The following is a 23,763-nucleotide window of genomic DNA, read 5'->3' as shown; positions in this document are numbered from 1 at the left end:
AGGACCCTGAGATCAAGAGTCACACGCTTTATTGACTGAGCCAGCCAGGCGCCCCTAGCCAGAGAAATTTTAATTATTATCAATTAGATTACTCATTCCTCAACATAAAACCTTCCAGTGACTTCCATTACAAGCAGAAAAATACTTTTTTTGTAATACTATATAAAATTCTACATGTTCTATCCCCTGCCTGTCTCTAACTTCATATCCTACTCTGCTTTGCTCATGTCGCTTTAACGTCAATGGCTTTTTTACTGTCCTTTAACAAACAAAATTCCAGTCTGCATAAGGCTTTTCCATTTGTTCTTCTCTTTGCTTAACTTGTTTTACCTCAGATCTTCATGTGATTCCTTATTCAGATGTATATGTGTTGAAAGGTCACTGTCTAGAGAGGCTCACTTTCTTCACCCTCAGTAAAAAGATCTGCTTTTCTCCTCTAGTTCGCCACCCTTTGTATTTGTCGTTTTCTGCCGTTACATTATATAGTTATGTGATTGGGTTTTTTTTTTCTTTTGTCTTTTTCTTTAGAATGTGATTACTGTTAAGAGGGACTTGTCTATTCCCTTTATCAACTTTTTTTTTTTTTTAAGTAGGCTCCACACCCAAGGTGGGGCTTGAACTCAGGACCCTGAGATCAAGTCACATGCTCTACTGACTGAGCCAGCAAGGAGCTCCTTTCCTTTATCACTGTATCTCCAGCATCTGGAATAGTGTGCTAGCACACAGGAAGCACACAGTAAATATTGATTCAATTAGTTAAAAAATAAGGAACTGTGTAGTGTTATGAGAGTGGCATTTACAGTCATAGAGATACGGGTGTGATTTCTGACTCCAGTTTGCACTATTTGGTGACTTTAGATAAGTTAATTTATTGGCCACTCAGTTATCTTATTTAAAAAATGGGAGATAATAATAATATCTGTCTTCTCTTGTGAGGGTACAGAGTACAAAACACTACATGTAATTCACACTTAGTGTGAGTAAAATTTCTGGAAGATAGGCTAAAGAAAATATATATTGTTTTTAAGAGAGACAAGGTAACATGGAATTATTCTTCTATAAATTGTGATTTAAGTATTTACAAGGACATGGAATAAAGGAGAAATTATATAATCTAAAGTGTGTCTGAAACCATTTTGAGGTTATCAGCTGTACCTCTTATCTAGTACAGGTATCTTATCTAGAGCATCCCTAACTTGTGTTTATCTGTTTTGCTTCTGCTTGGAAATTGGAGACGTTGAGTGGTCTTTTTTTTTCATCTTCCTACTTATTTTTGTTATTTGCATATTTTACTATTTTAAAATGATTTTATGACTATACTTAAACTTTATAAGTACTGTAGGCTTAAAATTAAAAACGGAGGTCTTTCATCTCATTTTTACCAGCTTTTTCCTACCTTGATATCTAATTTTCAGTATGTCAATCACTGGCAACTCTTTTTGCTCTTTCTTTTGTTTTTTTATTTCTTGTTTCTAAATAACACATCCATGCTACTATTTCTTGACTCTTGTTCAATTTTAAATATCTATTGACTGTTGCAGAAGATGAAGATTTAACTCTTATATTTTCCTTCCCAGAAATATATATGCTTGCATAAATCCAGGAAAAAATACATACACTTGTCATCTCTCCCATGTATAGTTACATCCCAGTTTTTCATTAAATTAATGTTATTTTTTTTACGTTTGTGATTCTTATGTAACAATTTTAGCAGCTTAGCCATGTGGATTACTATGATTCTATTCCTGCATTTGTTTTGTATAGCTTTTTATTTTCTTGGAATAGCTACATTATTTAGTTTTCCCTACTTTTCAGTGTGTTGTCACTAAAATTCTCTGTAAAGCTTCTTGCAGTACAGTAGAATGCATCAGATAGTCCGTTCCCCTGGGAACTAAATTGTACGTGCAGCAGAGGGACTTTCCTAGGCTCGCTAGACTCAGTGCAGTTGTCATATTGGAGCCTGTTGACCATTATGCTGGAAATTTGCTTTACATTTCTTTTGCGATGGAGTCCTTATATCCCATATATTTTTCTTTCTTGTTTTACTTATTTTACTGTGAGCCTTCAGTACCTTCCTGAAATAGGATGTATAGGAGTAAATTCTCTAAGAGTTTTATATCTGACGATATGTTTATCTTACCTTTACTCCAGAATTACTAATTTTGCTGGATACAGTATTCTAAGGTTTAAATTATTTTCTGTCAAGATTTTGAAAACAGGACACAACTGTCTTCTGACTTTAAGTGAAGCGTTTGAGTGGTCCAGTATACTTCTGACTGCTAATCTTTGGTTGGTATCTTTTCCTTTCAAGGCTTTTTTGAGTTGTTTTCTTTATCCCTGGTGTTTTGAACTTTCATGTGATGTACTGATATGATAACATTTATTTAGTGCTTTATAGTATGTAATTGTTTTCATTTAAATTAATTTATTCAGTGTCAGAGGAATCTTAAAATTCCAAAGGAATCTTTTAATTCTGGCTGTATTTATTTTTCTCCACAATAAGGCTGAGATTAAGACATTTATCTGGACTTGAACCCAGGTCTTATTTTCTATGTTATTCATCCTTTGGGAGGGAGTACATCTAACATTTATACTTATTGACAATATGAATAAAGCTAAAATTTCTTATTGCTAGATAATTGTTGTATTTTTATTAAAGCAGGTAGAACACTTTTATTTACCTTATTATTTGCCCCAAAATGTACATCATTATTTATCCTTGTTTAATAATTTTTTAATGCCTTATTTTTTTTTAAGTTTATTTTGAGAGAGTAAGAGTGGGGGAGGGGCCGAAAGAGAGTAAGAAAGAGAATCCCAAGCAGGCTCCACACTGTCAGTGCAGAGCACGACGTGGGCTTGAATTTATGCATCGCAAGAACATGACCTGAGCCCAAATTGAGTTGAATGCTTAACTGACTTAGCCACCCAGGTGCCCCTTAACGCCTTATAATTGAGCTGAGTATAACAGTTGATAGGAATGGCATCCTCGAGTATTATATCTAAGAAGTAATGGAAACAAGGGCCAAAATAGAAAATCTAGACGTGTTTCAGGATTTGAATGGGAGCTAGGTAGAGAACCTGTATCAAGTGAGTACACATCTCACTAAATAAGAAAGCATATTGTTTCCTCTTAAGTATGTATCCAGTTTTAATATATCAGGTATTCCTCCTGGAGAAGAAGGATAAGTTAATACACCAAAAGGTTTAAGTGTAAATTTAATAAATTATAAGTTACTATGGTTTAGCTGTATGAGTTTTTGGAAATTAAGTAAACATGTATTAGAAGCTGTTTCAGGTAACTTGTTTATTTGTATTTGATTTTGGTTTTTATGACTGAATGCCTTACCATTTGAAGTGTTTAGCATCAGTAAAGATAATTGATTGTTCAAAACTATAATTATTTTCTATTCTGGCAGTAAACTTTTCAAGTGTAAGAATGCATTCATAGCTAATTAACTTGACAGTGATCTTGAGATATCTTTAAACATATCTCAGTGGCTTTAGCTTGCACTGTATCTAAATACTCAATTAATTAAAGAGCTGATAGTCATCCCAGGCATTAACGATTCATCAAATGTGTAAAGAAGAACTGTTCTCTCATGAGCAGTTATTCCCGGAAATAGTAGAATCAGCTAAACTTATCAATAAGTTTAGGTTTATTCCTATTAAACATTTAATGAAAACAGCTACTGTTTTAGGTTCTAAAATTTTTCATCAAAATAAATTAGTTTCAGGTTAGAATTTTTTTTTAAGTTTATTTGTGTTAGAGAGAGAGATTGCGAGCATGAGCAGGGGAGGAGCAGAGAGAAAGGGAGAGAATCCCAAGCAGGCTCTGCACTGTCAACTCACAAACTGTGAAATCATGACCTGAGCCAAAATCAAAAGTGGGATGCTTAACCCACTGAGTTGCCCAGGCGCCCTGTTTCACGTTAGAATTTTATATAATCTTTTTTCATCTTATGTGCAGCCTTTAAGGATCTCATGTAAAATACTTTAATTCGTTAACATACTTTGGTAAATTGTGATACAGGATGTCAAGTTTGCTAACTTTCTTAGCGTGCAGAAATGATCATTAAGTGCTCTGTTAGTAGTAGGTTACCCATGAAAGTTGTTGAAGCAAGAAAGATGCATTATTTTGTTTAAGAAAGAGATTAATAATTTTCTGCTATAAGGGTGTCTTAAAAGAAGTAAATAAAGCTAGGCACACGAGAATATAGAAGCAGAATTATGGTTTCTATACTTTGTTGATATTTTTCCTCCTGTTACTTTTTTGCCAAAAAATCTTCTTTGATGTTAAAAATGAATAATTGTAAATTTGACTGTATGCAGTTGTTTTTTTTTTTATAAAATCAATCTCCAAGATATATAAGGAAATAATAATTTCAGTGTTACTTGAAATGCATATTTCATGAAAAAGTGGGAAATGGGTTCCTGTAACCAATATTTTGCAACCATATTTTCTTTTTAGGAATTATCTTAAACTGGAGATTGACTGGTTTTTCTTCTTTCTCTTTTTTTTTTTTTTACATAGGGATAATAAAAGTACCTATATTATAGAAATTTGTGAGGACTAAATAAGGTAATACATATAAAGGTTTTTATAAAGTGTCTGGCACATATTAAATGCTCCATTAAAGAGGTGCCTGGGTGGCTTAGTTGGTTAAGCATCTGACTCTTGATTTTGGCACAGGTCATGATTTCACGGTTGGTGAGGTTGAGCCCCACATTGGGCTCTGTGCTGACAGCGCCTGCTTGGGATACTCTCTCTCCCTCTCTGTCTGCCCCTCTCCTGCTCATTGTTCTGTCTCTCTCTCTCTCTCTTTCTCTCAAAATAAGTAAACTTAAAAAAAAAATGCTTGATAAAAGTTAAGTCATTATTATTATCATTGGCTTTATTAAATGACATTTATCCAAGTATTACACAACTCGAGAGAGAATAGTTTGAAGGCATAAGGATACTGGGCTTTGGGGGGTATAATTAGATAAGAGGATGATTTAAGAATAAGAAGGGAGGTTATCCCAAGTAAGAAAGTAGCTTGCTTTGTATTATTACTTGAGCCATATATGTTCATGTAACCTGAACATCAAATCATATAGGTTGCTTATTGTACTTAATACTGTTAAAAAATTTGAGTGTCATGACAGTTAAAATTTTTAGGAATTTGTAGTTTGTTTAAAAAAACTTTATCATATCTAGAAAATCTAGCATAGAAATAATTCTAGAATTACAAAAGGAGATGTATGAAACCTCAGCAGATACCAGCTAACATATAGATATCGTAAAAAATTTGCATAAGTTTCCATAAATATTTGCTGACTACATTGTTGCTGGATCACAATAATATTCTAGCTCAGTTTGAATTCTTTTTAACCTTTTAAGGTATGTTTCACAGGAGGCCGTAATTTGGGGTAATACACACTAGTGGTTATTATACAAATCTATAGGTGTACATTTTCCCAGTGAATAATGTTCAAAAAAGAAAGAAAAGTTGGCATTAGTTTATATACCATCATTATCTCATTAACTGTGCTTAGCAACCTGCATAGAAACAGTATGTTTATCTCTGTTTTATAGATGACAAAGCTGACATTCCAGAGGGCTCTCACATTTGTAACCGAAAAAAAAAAAACCCCAGAAATTTAAGCATTATTAATGTGAGTTTTAAGATATTTACACATTATATTTATTTTTTAGTATAATACTTGAGTGTATTTTAAAGGGTCTCATGAGGTAAAAAAGATTTTAAAAAATTATTGTCTGAATAGAGGGAGAATGAATGGATGTGATTGAAACAAACATTTGGCTGAGGTGAGAGAACATAGGTTAAAAAGAGGTATATTCTGAAAATGACAGATTTCCTATTATTGAACACCTTTTGCTTCTGATTTTTATAGTTATTATCAGACAATGTAGAAAAAGCTGTCTGAAAGGATATATATGTAAAAAATATATTTTTTAATTTGTTACTTATTTTCTTCAAAATATGTTTTTAAAAAAAATTTTTTTTTTTTTAACGTTTATTTATTTTTGAGACAGAGAGAGACAGAGCATGCAGGGGAGGGTCAGAGAGAGAGGGAGACACAGAATCTGAAACGGGCTCCAGGCTCTGAGCTGTCAGCACAGAGCCCGACGCGGGGCTCGAACTCACAGACCGTGAGATCATGACCTGAGCTGAAGTCGGCCGCTTAACTGACTGAGCCACCCAAGGAGCCCCTCAAAATATGTTTTGAAGAAATTGTTGAGATTTCTCAAAGATATTTAAAAAAATCTGTTATTAAGCCATACCTAAAATTAGAGATTTTTGTATTTAAATGTTTTTTTTTCCCCCTACACATTAGTTGTTCACTTATTCTTGTACAGTGTTAATCCAGGAAGGGCCTGGTCTTTTCAAACCCTCTATAGGGATAAATGAGGGTATATAGGTATATGGCAGTTTCTAGCTAATGTCATGTATCTCTTATTGTGCCAAATGGAGGTTATTTACAGCAAGTGCTTACTTTATCAAGGAAATATTTATGCTATCACAATATCACAGAAAAATACTAGTCCAGTTGTCACATTAAGATAATCAAATAATACCAGTGGGAAAAATGTTTTTTATTGAGTATCTGAAATCATTTAAAAGTTAGATACTGGATTATGTGTAATGTTACTCATGTTCCAAATTTGTGCTTGAGCTCCACTGTTGCATTTGAGTTATAAAGATCAAAGTATATCTAATTGAGCAAATGCTTGTGTGTTTGATTTTTAAGAGCTATGTCACAGAGCACACGCTATTCTTGGCAAGGTTGTTAGAATTGGCTTCTTTCCTAACAGTAGCCTTAGTTGTAATCACCTACTGAACTTTCATATCTTTGGTTTTTTTTCTAAGTTTTAGAAAGACTGTATCTACCAAATACTGTGTTACTAAGAATATAAGAATGAATGCAGTGGTTCATACCCGGTAACAATCAGTATAAGAAACAAAATGAAAGGATGCCGTTCATTTTGATTTGGACCTTGGTTAGCAGTTAGGAATATGCCCCATACAACTCTTTTTTTTTCTTCTTCTTCTTCTTTTTTTTTTTAAATCTTTTTTTCAACATTTATTTATTTTTGGGACAGAGAGAGACAGAGCATGAACGGGGGAGGGGCAGAGAGAGAGGGAGACACAGAATTGGAAACAGACTCCAGGCTCTGAGCCATCAGCCCAGAGCCCGACGCGGGGCTTGAACTCCCGGACCGCGAGATCGTGACCTGGCTGAAGTCGGACGCTTAACCGACTGTGCCACCCAGGCACCCCCCCCCCCCCCATACAACTCTTAATAATCGTTTGTAAACCTATAGGTTTACTAATCTGAATATAGTCTTTAAAAAAATTTTTTTTAATGTTTATTTATTTTTGAGAGAGAGTATGAGACGTGGACAGAGAGAGAGGGAGACACAGAATCTGAAGCAGGCTCCAGACTCCAAGCCATCAGCACAGAACTTGGGGCTTGAACCCATGAATTGCGAGATTATGACCTGAGCTGAAGTCAGATGTTCAACCAACTGAGCCACCCAGGCGCTCCCATAGTCATTTTTTAAAACATTTTTTTTTCAAACGTTTTTTATTTATTTTTGGGACAGAGAGAGACAGAGCATGAACAGGGGAGGGGCAGAGAGAGAGGGAGACACAGAATCGGAAACAGGCTCCAGGCTCTGAGCCATCAGCCCAGAGCCCGATGCGGGTCTCGAACTCCTGGACCGCGAGATCGTGACCTGGCTGAAGTCGGACGCTTAACCGACTGCGCCACCCAGGCGCCCCTCCCATAGTCATTTTAAAAAATATTTTATTTATTTATTTTTCTTTGAGAAAAAGAGAGAGAGAGAGAGAGACTGGGGGAGGGGCGGGGGGGTGGTGGAACAGAGGATCCAAAGCTGGCTCTGCAATGACAGCAGAGAGCCAGACGTTGGGCTTGATTCCACAAATCATGAGTTCATGACCTGAACCAAAGTCGGACACTCAACTGAGCCATCCAGGTGCCCCACTAACCTAAATATAGTCTTGACCTTTTTATAATGGGAAATTACAAACATACACAAAAGTAAATAGAATAGGGGTGCCTGGGTGGCCCAGTCATTTAAATGTCTGACTCTTGGTTTTGGCTCAGGTCATGATCTCTGTAGTTCATGAGTTGGAGCCCCTTGTTGGTCTCTATGCTGACAGAGCAGAGCCTGCTTGGGATTCTGTCTGTCTGTCTGTCTGTCTGTCTGTCTCTCTCTCTCTCTCTGCCCCTCCCTGGCTTCCTTTCTCTCTCTCTCTCTCTGTCTCTGTCTCGCTCTCTCTCTCTCTCTCAAAAATAATAAATAAGTAGAACAGTACAATTAACCTCCATTATCATTCTTGTTTTATGTATTACCTGTTCCCTTTTTCCCTATAGTAGTTTATTTTTAAAAAAATTTTTTTATTTATTTTGTGGGAGAGAGAGAGTGAGCATGCACACACACGAATGGGGGAGGGGCAGAGAGAGAAGGAGAGAGAGAGAATCCCAAGCAGGCTTTGCATTGTCAGTACACAGCCCAAGAAAAGGCTCAAACCTACAAACTGTGAGATCATGACCTGAGCCGAAACTGAGAGATGTGTAACCAACTTAGCCACCTAGGAGGCACTTCTGTAGTTCTATAAAAACAAAGTCTAGTCATGGTATCATTTTACCTGTCCATCCTTCAGTATTTTTTCTGTTAAGTAGTTTAATAAGCTTATTCCATACTGATTGAATTTTTTCTCTAATGTTTTGTTTCTAGAAACAGATTGGCCACCACTCAAAATGTATATATTCATACTATGACCCATGTAATTCATGTTTCTTGAACTAGGTTATATGACAGTAGATCTTGCTTAAATTTGTGGTTCTTAAAATTTTTTTATCATGGTACTCTTTGGCAGTCTTTTGAATCCTATGACTCTCTTTTTTGGAATAATGTTTTTACGTGCATAAAATAAAATAGAATAACAAAGGAAATTAATTACATTGAATTATAATTATCAAGATATTAAAGTTCTGACATGTTTTCTTTCCTAATGAGTTAAATATCTAGCCACATGTCTAAAAACTACTATATTTTCTAAGCAGTAATAAGCATGTGACAATATTCTGAGATACCTGTACTGGTTGTGATATAAAAATATGTACCAGTTCTGTTAATAACAAAGTCTCAGGTATAGTTAATACTGGTGTGGTTAGTTTCCTACATTCATTATTTAAGGAAATGCAAATTTCAGTGACAATGAAGAAGTATTTTACTCCCCATTCAAGTTTATGGCCCCTGCTTTAGAGTATTGGTTTTTATATTGATTTTTAGTTTTCATGGATGTCTCAAGCTATTGCTAGCACTCTACTCTTCCAGTTTTGCACTAGATATACCACTCTTGCTTTTATTCTATCTTGATTGATCCTAGTTTATTTTAATACAAAAGCTTATGAGTTGAGAGCTCTGTTTTCTACCATTTTAACATAGCCACCCAAGATTTTTTAGTTAAGGGCTTGCATTTGAATGTGAAGAGTGTTATCTCAGACTGCGAGGGAAGGAATAAAGTTCCAGAACAGTAGCAGAGCAGAGTAGGAGAGCAGTTTTGTTCTCCTGTCCTGAGAATTAGCGTATTTTCAGTTAGGAAAAATTTGTACAGATTCCTTACTTATAGAGATACGGAGCGATATCCAAGATCTAGTTTTTATAAGTATATACCTTGTTTTGTTTTGTTTTTTTTTTACAATTACAGAATCATTTTTTTTCTTCAATATATTAAATTTATTGTCGTATATACATTGTTTAGTTCATAAAATCATTCAAATACCATATTTTACTTGAGGTTTACAACAACCCTGTGGGGTACATTTGGCAACATTATTATTATTCTCATATGTGGAATGTGGAGACTGAGGCTTTGTTGTTTATATGAAAATAGGTACAGCTTTACATCTTTAAGGTTGTAGATTGTTGCTCTTTGAGATATACCTAATCATTTTGTTGGATGTATGATTGTTCCAGGGTTAAACATATGAATTTAGAAAAACAGTTTTGTTTGAGATGGCATCCTTGATTTTATGTTTTCTAAAATGTCATTGAAACCTGATTTTATAAAGGCATACTATGGGAGATTGTTAATCCTGCTTTCATGACCTTGAACTCAACATTTCACACCAGTTGAGTAATTTTGTCCTAGCTAATTTGCCTTGAGAACACTTGGACTTTGATAAGAGGGCCAACTGTTTGGTCATTTTGTTTTTAATTTTTTTTTCTTTTTGCCTTAAATTATTTTTAATTTTTTTTAAATGTTTATTTATTTTATTTTTGAGACAGAGAGAGACAGAGCATGAACAAGGGAGGAGCAGAGAGAGAGGGAGACACAGAATCTGAAACGGGCTCCAGGCTCTGAGCTGTCAGCACAGAGCCCGACACGGGGCTCGAACTCACGGACTGTGAGATCATGACCTGAGCCGAAGTTGGATGCTTAACCGACCAAGCCACTCAGGCGCCCCACCTTAAATTATTTTTAATTATAATGTTTCTTGTTTTCAGTTTTCAAAACTGCTGTGTTGGATGATCACTCAACATCACAAACACAAACACGGTGATTATGGTTGTTTATGATGGAAAAAATCACAATGAAATTTGACTATCCTATAATAGAAGGTCAAATATGTAACAATCCATATTTGGAATAGTTTTTATAAAGAAGACAAATACTAGGAATTCAGTAAATACTGGTTAATGCATACAGTTTTGATTAATTTATGAGCTAGTTGATTTCGATGAGTTATGCTATTAGGAGGAAAAGATATAAGCATGAGAACATGCTGCTTCTAGGATGATGGGGAGGAAACAGATTATACAACAGTAGGTAACTCTGAAATGAGTAATGTGTATACTTGCTCTTAGTAAAATTCACACTGGCTCAGAGTGAACTCTTGGTATAGAAATTTGGCAGTGATTTACTAAAATTAAGTAGATTGACCATCTTTTTTGATGCTCTTGGAGTTTTTATTACTATTTTTGATGATTCTTTTTTATCATTTGCCACATGTACTTTTCTGTCTTTTCTTGATTTGCTAAATGCCAGTTGAGGGGTACAGACAGTAATGCTGTAAATATTGAGGGAGGAGCCTCCATTTACTAAGATATTTGTAAAGGAAGTGAGATCATCTGGATCTTTTAAAAAAATTTTTTTTTTTTAATGTTTATTTATTTTTGAGACAGAGAGAGACAGAGCATGAATGGGTTTGGGGCAGAGAGAGAGGGAGACACAGAATCGGAAGCAGGCTCCAGGCTCTGAGCCATTAGCCCAGAGCCAGATCATCTGGATCTTGAAGTAGGACCTACCCAAGCAGATAGTCATATAGAGGCATTCTAAATAAATGGAGTGGCATTAGGAAATGCACTTTTAGGAAATAGGCAGTGTTAAAAAGTAGATAATTTTGATTAGTGCAGAGGGTTTGTGTTGGGCAAGAAATGCTTGAAGAGATAATTTGGGGTCAGATTGTAGAAACTCTTGAATACGTGGAAGAGATTGGGATTTTGTTCTGTAGGTTTATGCCCTTTGAATTGCGGTATACATTCTTGCTATATGAGATCTGCCAGACCACAGGATAAACATGACATATCTTCCAGGAATATAACTTTTTAGAAGATTTGGGGAAAAAATAACTTTTTTTTAATATGGAGATGATTTATAGAGTAGAATACACAATTCACATGCAATTTTAAGATAAATTGTAAGATTTAAGATAAAATCCTAGTAAGATTCTAAAATTTGTGTTTATATAAAGCCATTTTCATCCCAGCACTGTAAGGAAATGCTTTCATTATCCTCAAGCTGTTAAACTCTTTTAATAGACAAGTTTGAACATCATAGGTCAAAGTAGGATGCAGCCATTGTAAATTTGTTTTAGGAAAATTGAAGGAAGATAGACAAACTTAGGAGACTATTTAGATAATTTAAAACTCAGGGTAAAAGTGGGTCTTGGTGGGCTTTGGGCAGTAGACATGGGAAGAAATGGTATCATATTAACAGACCTTTCAAAGGAAGATTGTATTCCATTTAGTGGCTTCAGATACAGGAGAGGTGGTTTACAAAGTAGAAAGACAGAGATGTCTTCCAGGTTTTAAGCTTGGATGACTGTAAGCATACTACCATTAGTGAATATGCAGAAGTAAGGAGGAGTGTGATAAGGTAGAAAGGAAGGACCAGCAGGGGCAGTAAGGCTTTAATGAGTTTTGATATGTTGAATTTGAGGAGATTATAGGGTATCAAAAGGAGGAATGGCAAACAGGCAATGTAAGAAGGGGAACCAGAGAGAGATCTGGGAATAATATGTAAATTTGGGAACTTTACTCATTGAAAATAGAGGAGTCCATGAGAGTAAATAGACTTTCTCAGGATCAGAGTAGAAGAGATGATTGAAGAGTGTGCATTGGCCCGAATATATCACTTACTAGGAGGGAATAGGGCTATAAAAATGCATCCAGGCTAAGGATAATCCTGAGAGTGTAATAGTAGTGTGGAAGTGAAAGGAAAGTGAAGTTTGGAAGAAGAATATTGTTTATTAGTAAGTAGCAGAGAGATCCAAGAGAATGTGGACTGAGGAGAGGCCATTTGATTAGACAATTGTGAGTTAGTGGTGTAATTAGAATACTTGGCAAAGTAGTGAGGACAGAAGGACATGATTTGTGAATCATAAAAAAAAAATTCTTTCTCTTCCAGAATTATCTCTCCACTGAGCATATTTTATATGCAGAAAAAAACTTAGTACTCCTAAAAGAAACAAAATGAAACTTACTGTGTAAGAATTGTTAAAAAAAAAAAAAAGGACGAATAGAAGAAGCAATTGATATATTAAATAATGCATTATTTTGTATTTGAAAGCTTCCAATTTTTTTGTGAAAAAAAGTCATTTTGGCATTCTGGCTCCAAAGTCAATTTTGACAGTTCGGCTGTGGTTTTAAAAACTAAAACCTATTCTTGCCTTTGTTCTTTTGTACTCTTTGGGAACAAAAGATCATACATCTTTTGGGACAAAAGATCATACATACAAAAGATCATACATCTTTTGGGAACAAAAGATCATACATACATAGATCATACATGTTTACATGTGACATGTTATACATGTATGACATGTAGAGAAAAATACATAATGCCAAATATTTATTGACTAAGGTAAGTCACTATGTAACTTGGGCATTTTATTCTTTAAAAACTGGATTTAATTCAAAATTTTATTTCCATTTGCTAGTTTCTTTAAAAACCTTATTTAGAAATAAATACTGACAAGTGATATTCTGGTCAGAAGATTGGCATCTTGTAATCCTTGAGGATTAGAATTTAAATGATTTAAATTAGAAATAGCATAATCATACTTCTATTACGTGTCACTAAAAAAACTACAAGAATTTAAATTTCTATATATTAAGGGATGAGTCTTTATTGAATTTGAAAATGTACATACACATCTGTCAGGCTGTTTAAACATTCAACAACTTGTTATGATTTTTAGTTCTATATGACAACCTACACAAACGTATTAGACTCATACTGTGCCCAGGGAGAATAACTTATTAAACTTTAACTTGATGCTGCAAATACATTCTTTCTCATTACATTCTGACAAGATCCCTTTAAATTGTTTTCACATCATTAAGTGTTAAAACATATAAAATGTATGCAGTATATACATAAGTTAACAAATATGTTACGATACAGTGATACCTGATATTAAAGTCAATATGACCTAATAATCATGATCTGCTGCATTTAAGACAGTTAATCTACTTCAATATAGTATATATCCTGCTTCATTTGACTTCCTAAATAAAGCATACCAAACATTTGTTTCAGATTTTGTTGTAGCAAAATGAAACATCAGTTTCAAAATTAGTATTACAGATTTTCATGTGTACTCTGAACTGACTGAATTTTAATTTTTAAATTAATAATATTACAGAATCTAGGAACTATACAATTATCAGTCTTTTATGTTTATTCAAGTTCAGAATTTTGGCAAGAAAATTTGTTTAACTGAGGAAGTTGTAAAATTAGCTTACATGATGACTTTTAAAATAAAAGTCCTTGTAAGTTTTTTATTTTAAAAAAATTACTTAAAAATTCACCCATTGGTTAAAATTTGGATTGTGACTATATAAAACTGATACTCATATCACAAAATATATGTATAAATGATATAAGAATTTTGATTGGGAAAGATAAATGGTGTTCTTTGAGGTGATTTGATGGTATGTTTACTTTAAGTTGATAGTGGCTTTAAAATCAAGAGTCTATTTCTGAATCCTTGTGTTAGGGATTTAATATCAGATTATTAAACCACAGTAATTTCAGATGAATTTAATGTTTGATTTGTTGGCTCTTTAATTTGTCTCAGTTCATTCAGAGCTTTCTGAATCTGTTGGATGGATCAACATTTTAGTTGATTTGATAGAGTACAACCTTCCATTTTGAGACTTCCAATATATTCCTCTTCTCCTCTCTGGCTTAGTTTTTGCTCTTGGCTTGTTATATTTACCATTCAGGTTGTTTTCCCCACATACATCATGACACCACCAGCCTCCTAAAGAAGATAGATATGGAATTTAATGAATACAAACTCTAGTTACTGTTAATGCATTTCCCTATGAGTACATCTTCATTTCTTACAATATGACAGTATTGTATGCCTTATGCATGTATCCCAATTTTAAATAATCTGTGTAAGTCTCATGTATGCCACCCAAAATAAAATATCTTAGGCTATTTATAAAACATTATTATAAAATAAATTTTTATAAAATAAAATATCTAGGTAAAATACCTAGTTGAACCATAATCCAGTTAATACTTATGTTAAGACATTTTTACCTATAGTCAAAATGTTTATATGGGATTCAGTTTTTAAAGAGTTGACATTGTAGATATTAGCTAATACTTTGGGAAGACATTCTGTAGATATGAAAATGAATTATTGATGTTAGGAAAAAGATACCTGAATAACTTTCTGGACAGTTGACATGTCCTTTTGCTTTATGATCCCAAGTAGAAAATGCCAAATCTTTGTGTTCCGGGAGTGCGTTGGGTACATTGCCAGTAATCTCAACTAGGTGTAATGTATAGTTGGTTTCATGATCTCCCAAGTGAAAGGAATATTCGATATAATGCTTGTTGTCTTTCCAGTCTTCTAGTTCAATTCGTAAAACGTAATTAGATTGCTTTACTATGGAATATATCTTCTCTAGACCCAACCAAAATTCTCCTGAAAAGAAAGTGAAAATCTGTGGGTTGTTACCTGCAGATTAGGCACGAACAGTTTTTGTGGGTTTTTTTTTAGTGTTTTTTATTGGTGCAAATCAATGAATTGTTTTAGCCTTGAATCCCTTGGTTATTTTAGAGTCTCTTAAAATATTTCTTTTTAAAACAATTTTATTGAATATAGTGAAATGTACAAAAAATATAAAAAATATTATTAATAGGCCTGCCTAAAGTTTGATTAGCCTTTCTAAAATGAATATTGTGAGATGTATTTCTTGGATGAAATATATTAGGCAATTGTAGATATTTTAGATCTGGTCATTGGTAAAATATTATCTCATTTCTGGGTCCTTATGTGTACTGGCTTTGCTATCAAGAATTTATTAATACCCATATACTATCAAAAGTTTTGTTAAGGATTTCTACTATTATATCCAGTATTACTTGGATAGTAGTGTCATTTTCTTCAAATATAGTCTTGGCCTTTGATATTTGCTTGATATACGTTTTCTTTGTAGAAAAATAAGGGAATAGAATTTTATAGACATTTTAAGTTAAAAAACAATTCTTAATAACTTCTGTATAATTTTAAAAATTATTTTTCTTTGAAATTAAAAGCATAACAAATATAGACACTTTTGAATTATCACAGTCTTCTGTTAAAGTATTTAAGGAAAAAAGACAAACTGTTTTATTGCTATTGAATTAGAAGACAATTTTAAGGATTACAAGTACAAATGGCTTACTTTCTTATAGAAGTAAATGAATACTCTGGACTTAACAGTCAGCCTTTTATTTTGGGGTTACAAATAATCATTCTTAGAAGATTAGTTAGGGATTTAACTAGTAGTTTGAATACAAAATTTCTTAAATGGTCAAATAGTACTGAATGTTAAGTCAAAATTTGATATCATAATGGATGTTTTCCACTTTATATATGAGTGCTTACATTTGTGAATTTTTATAATGTGCCTTTTTGGGTTTAAAACCATTTTTGTTATGTCTGCTTTATTATATTTTGTGATCAAAATATAGTAATTTGTATTAACTAATTTCCTTTAAATCACACATTCTATAGTATACATTTATAATATTTAAACAATTAAGATTTAAACATTTAGTACTGTACATCTGGCAGTTTCCTTGTTCCTTTCACCTTCCAAATAATTAATATCTAAAATGTTAAAAAAAGAAAGTAGAGTGACCTGTGATAAGGATGGTTTTCTTCAGAGCTCATTCAAATATAGCATTTACCACTTATCAGGGCACATAGCACTTAATAATAATTGTCTTTAATAATTATAGTTATGATAATTAGAAGCCATCCAATTAAATTGAGATACATATACTTAAGAGCAGACATGAAATTATGGTAAGCATAATTCAAACAGTCGCTTGTAATAAGTATAGATTACTGACAGATGTGTAATTATGTGTTCTATGAAGTTCTGTGAAGGCTGGGACTATTCCTCATTCGTTGTTGCGTTCCTAATGCCCAATCCATAATAGCTTCTCAGTAAATATATTTTTTAAGTGTTTTTATTTATTTTTGAGAGAGAGAGAGTGTGAGAAGGAGAGGGGCAGAAAGATAAAGGGGGGGTAGAGAATCCAAAGCGGGCTCTGCGCTGACAGCAAGACCAATGTGGGGCTTGAACTGATGAACCATGAGATTATGACCTGAGCCAAAGTCAGATGCTCAACTGACTGAGCTACCCAGGCACCCCAATAGTTTTTACAAGTGAATGAATGAAGTCACCTTACCGTCAAGCCTCCCAAAACCATATCTGTAGTTTTCCCAAGTTTCATTGAAGTTTTGTGATCCATCTATTCGGTGTTGAATCACTGTCCATGAACTACCTGAATATAATGAACGTAATTGTGTACTTTAGTAGATTGATGCTGACAGATGCAACAAAATACTGTTTTCTTGTTTTGGTTTTAATTGGTAGCACTGTAATATAGTTATTAATGTTGCTATGGTGGTGCCATTTTATTATTTATTATGGTACCAAGAAGTTAAGTAAAGGGCAAATAATGAATTTGTCTTAATAAACTTATTAACAATAGTATTTCAGATTACTTTATGGAAAATAATTGAATAAGTACATGAGTGAATATGAAACTAAACAAAGCAAATATAAGTACTAGAGCTATATAACTACTCATGTTGCTTATATTTCATTTTATATTCACAACAAAGATGACAGGATTGAGTTTTACTTAATAGGCAGTGAGTAACCTGAGCTAATTGTAGTCCATTTTCTCTTCAGGCTGGTTTTACCTGATTTAACATCACAGTAGACATTAAAAGCTTGAGAGTTGCTGGGTCTAATGGAGTAGATGCCACTTGTATGTTCACCTCTGTTATAAATGGTGGTACAGTTAGCAGGAATGTCTAGAATCAAGAAAGTTTATTACATAAGATACAGTAATAGGAATTGTATCTTTTTTTTTTTTTTTAAAATTTTTTTTCAACGTTTATTTATTTTTGGGACAGAGAGAGACAGAGCATGAATGGGGGAGGGGCAGAGAGAGAGGGAGACACAGAATCGGAAACAGGCTCCAGGCTCCGAGCCATCAGCCCAGAGCCCGACGCGGGGCTCGAACTCACGGACTGCGAGATCGTGACCTGGCTGAAGTCGGACGCTTAACCGACTGCGCCACCCAGGCACCCCTAGGAATTGTATCTTTAGAGCTTGGGCTTTTACTTGACATTTTATGGAGTTGTGGTGAATGTAGCCCTTAGCCTTTTTCAGTAATGTATTACCAAGAAAGTACTTTATGCTAAAGCAGATTTATTAGATGACATGTTATACAAATACTATTAAAATATTTATTATCAAACTGATTTTTAAAAAAATTTTTTCTTAATGTTTATTTTTGAGAGAGAGAACACAAGCCAGAGAGGGACAGAGAGAGAGGGAGACACAGAATCTGAAGCAGGCTCCAGGCTCCACGCTGTCAGCATAGAGCCCCATGCAGGGCTTGAACTCATGAACTGTGAGATCTTGATCTCAGCTGAAGTCAGACCCTTAACCGAGTGAGCCACCCAGGTGCCCCTCAAACTGATTTCTTTTTAAGAAAAGTGACAAAATGGGAATTTTAGACACATATTTTGTTAGATAAAGGAAGGATATAAATTTATTTTATATCCTTTTTTGAGAGTGACAGAGAGACAGAGCGAAGCGGGAAAGGGACAGACAGAGAGGGAGACACAGAATCCTAGCAGGCTTGAGGCTCTGAGCTGTCAGCACAGAGCCCGATGCGGGGCTCAAACTCAGGAGCAATAAAATCATGACTTGAGAGGAAGTCAGACGCTTAACCAACTGAGCCACCCAGGCTCCCCAGGAAGCATATAAATATAATACTACATAAGACATTATTACAGTGTTTGGTATATAGCACATAGTCAACAGGTGGAAAGAGTGAACATACATGAAGGAAACTTACAGAGACCTTTTGTGTATGTGTATGAATTACATAAAAGTAAGTGTATTTTGAAAGTATTATTGTTTTGTTAAAGTATCGTCACAAATGGAGACTTTGTTCTCCTGTCTTTGTGTTTTTCTTATGAAAATTTTCAAGGAAACAGGAAGGTAGAAACATTAGAGAGAACTTCATAGTCTTTCCACCGATATTCAGGAATTGTTAACCTTTTGCCATTTTTGCTTTATAAACATACATATATACAAACATGTATTTTGCTGTACGATTTGAAATTTGCAAACATCATGACCCTTAGCCACTTAAATATTTCGACATGTATCTCTTAAACATGAAATTATTTTATTGCATGACTATAATACTATTATTACATCTAAGAAATTTTAAAATAATGTCATATTATCTAATATCAAGTCTACAACTATGTTTTCCTGATTGTCTTAAAAATGTGTTTTATAGGGTTAAAAGAGCTGCCAGGATCGAATTAAGGTTGACACATTGTATTTGGTAGATTTGTCTCTTTACTCTCCTTTAGTTTAGAACAGGTCCCAAGAATAGCAATTATTTTTTATGGGAATGTCTAAGATAGGAAAAGAATTTGATGATAATACCTTCAAGAAGGAAACCCAACAAATTAACTTACCATCATGTTCTACAATTTTTGTTTCATTCAAGTGAAGAAAAGGGGTAGTTCTTGGTGCCCTTGGTTTAGAAGAAAGAGAATTTTCTGTGGATTCTTGAACACCAGTTCTTCTTAGCTGATGGAAGAATATAAAAATGGTATGGAATATACAGTTAGGGGAATCTGAGGGAGGATATTAAGATTACAATTTATATACATCTTTAAGTTCATAATATGTTATTGCTCTTGATGTTAAGAGGGATAAACAATGCTGTACAGATTATATAGATGACTTGTTCTCAAAATATGTAATCAGGCACATTGTTTAATGGGTTTAAAAAACTAGGGAGAGGGGCGCCTGGGTGGCACAGTCGGTTAAGCGTCCGACTTCAGCCGGGTCACGATCTCGCACGGTCCGGGAGTTTGAGCCCCGCGTCAGGCTCTGGGCTGATGGCTCAGAGCCTGGAGCCTGTTTCCGATTCTGTGTCTCCCTCTCTCTCTGCCCCTCCCCCGTTCATGCTCTGTCTCTCTCTGTCCCAAAAGTAAATAAACGTTGAAAAAAAAAAAAATTAAAAAACTAGGGAGAGCAAAGCACAAACCAGAAATTAGTCAAAAAACAGCAAGACCAAAGGTAGAGACTTTGCTTAGCATATTTTAACATGTTCTGTTTATTTACATGAATAGAATATATATGCTATTCAGTAGTAGGCAGATTTTAAGCTTTAATAATTCTCAGTTGTAGGCCTTATTGATTGATTCTCAGACCTGCCTAAAGACCTAGCACATAATTTGAATAAGGCTTCTTCTATCCTTCCTTCCTTCCTTCCTTCCTTCCTTCCTTCCTTCCTTCCTTCCTTCTTCTTTTTTCAAGTTTATTTATTTCTGAGGTGGGGAGGGGCAGAGAGAGAGAGGAGGCAGAGGATTGAAGTAGGCTCTGAGCTGACAGCAGCGAGCCCGATGCGGGGCTCGAACTCACGAACCGTGAGGCCATGACCTGAGCCAAAGTCAGACACTTAACCAACTGAGCCACCCAGGCACCCTGAACAAGGCTGCTTTCTTAATAGTTTTTTTTGGAATGTAAATATATCTGTAGAGGTGACAGATTGGCAGCTTTATTTGCTTACTTTCAATACATTCAACATTTCATTGTTAGTTTTAGCAATAACAATTTACTTTTATGTAAAGTGTGCTGGGTTTGCATTTTATTGACTGAAAGCTTTTCTTATTGTTGGCCTGAGAAAAACAGAATATGTAATATCTTATTAGTGTTTTTTGATATCAGCATTTTTTAGGACGTAATTCATAAGGATCTGTTGCAAAGTTCATTTGTTGGGTATTAACCTTTTTTCCCTGAGTAACTGTGTGATGTTAAAGTCACTTAACATAGAGTTTTAGACTCTTATTTTAAATTTGAGGAAGTTGGATCAGATGATCTAAGGCTTCTTCCAACTCAGATATTCATTGTTTTGAATTCTTCATACATTTTATTATTAGGATGTATGTAATTTGATAATAGTGACATTTTGTTTCTGTGAGTAGGCTCATTTAACTGTTATAAAAGATATAAGAAAAAAGAAATAAGAAAAATAATGTAATGAGGAAATTATGGAAATCAAAACTAGTTGTTGGCAACAAACCCTTTTGGATAGTTAGGAAAAATAATAAAATAACTTAGTAAATTATGTCTCATAATTAGCAAAAATAACCTGAAATTATTTGTTATAAAATTACTGAAACATATAATGATGTTTGTTTAGTGGAAATTGTTTTATAATTCTTGGCAACTATTTGTTTTTACAAGTTTCTCCAAGTTTGTATTAGTTTTGGAACCCTCTTGAGTGCCTGTTCCATAGCATTACTAATTAATATTTTCGAACTGTGGTATTCCATATTGAAATGTGTAGGTTCTCACATAGCTTTATTCAAGACAGGTATCTCCCTCACCTAGCCAGCTGTTTACATTGTAGATTAATTATATTGTTGGGTATTGAACTTTAATTATCAGGCACACAGTTTCTAATACTATTAATAATAGCATGCTTTTGTTGACTTCTTTGTGTTAAATATGACATTAAATTTACTCAACATATTTATTGAGTTCCTACTATGTCTCAGACAATATTCTATATTTTGGGGCATCAGCTATGAAAAATTGAAGAAAATCCCTGTTCTCATGGAGTTTACATTCTCGTGAGGGGACAAATAACTAAAAAGTATATATATTGCATGAAATAGAGCTACATGTAAAGGAAAAAAGGAGAGTAATGAAGGAGGTAGCAGGTTTTTAAGTATGGGCTTAGGGATTATAATTTTTGATTAAGTGACTTGGGAAGGCTTCACTGAGAATTTTACATTTGAGAAAGACCTAAATAAAGGAAATGAGAGTGGGCCATGCAGATACCAGGGAGAAGAGCATTACAGATATGGGGAGCACGGGCAAAAGCCCTGAGACAGCAGCATGTTCGATGTGTTTGAATAACGGGGAAGAGTACCCCAGTATGACTAGAGTAGTGGAGATGAAGTCAGAGAGATGAGTCATCGGGGATCTTGTGGCCACTGGAAGTGAGATGGGAAGCTACTATGTGGTTTTAAACAAAGAGAGATGTGATCCAATTTTAACTTTTGATAGAATCATGTTAGTGGCTCTATTGGAGGTATACTTTACATAAATTAATTCTTTTTTTTTTTTTTTTTCTCACAACACTCCTATAAGATAGGTTCCGTTATTTTCTTCGTAGAATAAGTGAAGAAACTGAGAGACAGAGGAGTTAGGTCACACCAAAGTTTTAGAGCCCAGATTCAAACCGAGGTAGTTTATGAGCTTTAGAGTCTCCAATCTTAACGATCATGCCGATGTGATGGGTTTACTCACTATCCCAACTAGAAGTTTTAAAAATAAATTTAGGGCTTAATGTTCCCATAAACCTAGATTTTATGTAAAAGATTGGACGAGCCATTAAAATATTGACTTACCTGGTTTTCTATTTCTTTTATTTGACTATGCTGTTGATTTAATTGTCTGTATTGTTCCTCCACGGTCTGGAGAAGGTCTTTGATGCTGTTATCTTGCTGTTCTACAAAATTCTGGACGTAGATTGTAGGGTGGTTAGAAGTTTATTTCTTCTTTCTTTTTTCTTTGCTTTTTTGTTAAGTGAGTCTTTTTTGTTTTTTGTAACTATTACAATCTAAATTTTTAAAACTAATAGTGGATTAGATAATTGAATATTGGCAACCATTTTCTCTTGTATGCTTCAAATCCTTTTGTTTTTACGGTTTAAAATGTACTATCTCTAAAACCTGGTTTCCTGAACTTTAAAGTAGTTCAGTTAAATGAAAAAAAAAAAAAAAAACCCATAGTATTTTAATAGGAATTAATCTTTACCCTTTACTTACTATTTTTATCCATTTTATTTATTTATTTATTTGTTTGTTTATTTATTTATTTATACTTTTATCCATTTTCAATATGGGAGGATAGTTTCAAATTATCTTCCTCTAACCTTTTACCTGCCTCTAGTAATTGGCAATATTGTAATAATTTAGTGTTCTAAAATTTTATTAATTGATTTATAATTTTCATCTGAAATAAGTGTAGAATCATAAAAAACAACTTGAAATTATAACAGGAAATTTTATTTCCTAGAAGCTTTTTTTCCTTGAGAAAAGTATAGTATTTCAATGATTCAACAAAGTAGCATGTCTTAAAACATTTTTAAAAAAGATCCATATTGAAAACATAATCATAAACCCTCTTTGATTTCTACTTACTTTAAGTGAAGTTATTTCTGGGTGTTCCTGGATTTCAGGTTGATTTTTAGTTAAACTGGTTAATTGCTTCTCCAAATATTTCACTTTTTGTTGAAGTAGATTTTTTTCTTGTAGGAGGCTTTCAAGTTTTGAGGTGAGTTCAAGTGACATATTCTTTACTTCTTCATTCTTGACTTGTAGTTTGGATGTAGTTCTTCTAAGTTCCTTTTCTTCTTCTTTGATTTCATTGGTTTGCAGTGATAGGTCATAAAAAGACTGATCAAATATGTTGAGTTTTTGAAATATGTCATTAATTTGGCCCTTAGTCTTATGGACAAAGTCTTTAAGACCATGTCCTAACTGAAGGAGGCCATTGGCTAAAATTTTTACATCATCTAACATAGCAAATCTTGATTTTGGCTCTGGAGACATAGAATCATATGATGAATAGTCTTGGTCAATTTTGGAAGAAATAACTAGAGGAACAATAAAAAGAAAGAGCTTAATCGTGTGCATTTTTATCGTAATTATTCAACTAATTTTCTCCTGTAGGCAGACCTAGACTTCTAAACTCTATATATACCACTATTTGCCACACTGCAAACAGTAAGGTTGGCAGGTGAATATAGTTAATCATTAAGCTGTGTAAACTTGTACGAATGTAACCTTCTATATTGAGTTAGATCAGTG

The 23,763-nt window shown here is 33.9% G+C and overlaps 2 protein-coding genes across 10 annotated transcripts in view; one reads left to right on the top strand and one right to left on the bottom strand.

Moving 5' to 3' along the window:
* Positions 1–23,763, top strand: part of DOCK7 (dedicator of cytokinesis 7) — a 230,105-nt gene that overhangs the window by 78,098 nt on the left and 128,244 nt on the right. The gene's annotated exons all lie outside the window — the stretch shown is intronic.
* ANGPTL3 (angiopoietin like 3) lies at positions 13,427–23,646 on the bottom strand. The gene is made up of 7 exons (XM_043575155.1): positions 23,095–23,646; positions 22,300–22,410; positions 19,348–19,462; positions 17,542–17,655; positions 17,022–17,117; positions 14,998–15,264; positions 13,427–14,586 (listed from the first exon to the last, which is right to left on the bottom strand). Exons 1-7 carry the CDS (start codon positions 23,587–23,589, stop codon positions 14,402–14,404), a joined length of 1,383 nt encoding a protein of 460 aa, XP_043431090.1. The 5' UTR covers positions 23,590–23,646; the 3' UTR covers positions 13,427–14,401.

The sequence above is a fragment of the Prionailurus bengalensis genome, chromosome C1 (assembly GCF_016509475.1).
Source record: "Prionailurus bengalensis isolate Pbe53 chromosome C1, Fcat_Pben_1.1_paternal_pri, whole genome shotgun sequence".
NCBI classification, from domain to species: domain Eukaryota; kingdom Metazoa; phylum Chordata; class Mammalia; order Carnivora; family Felidae; genus Prionailurus; species Prionailurus bengalensis.
This window is presented reverse-complemented; position numbering and strand designations above follow the sequence as displayed.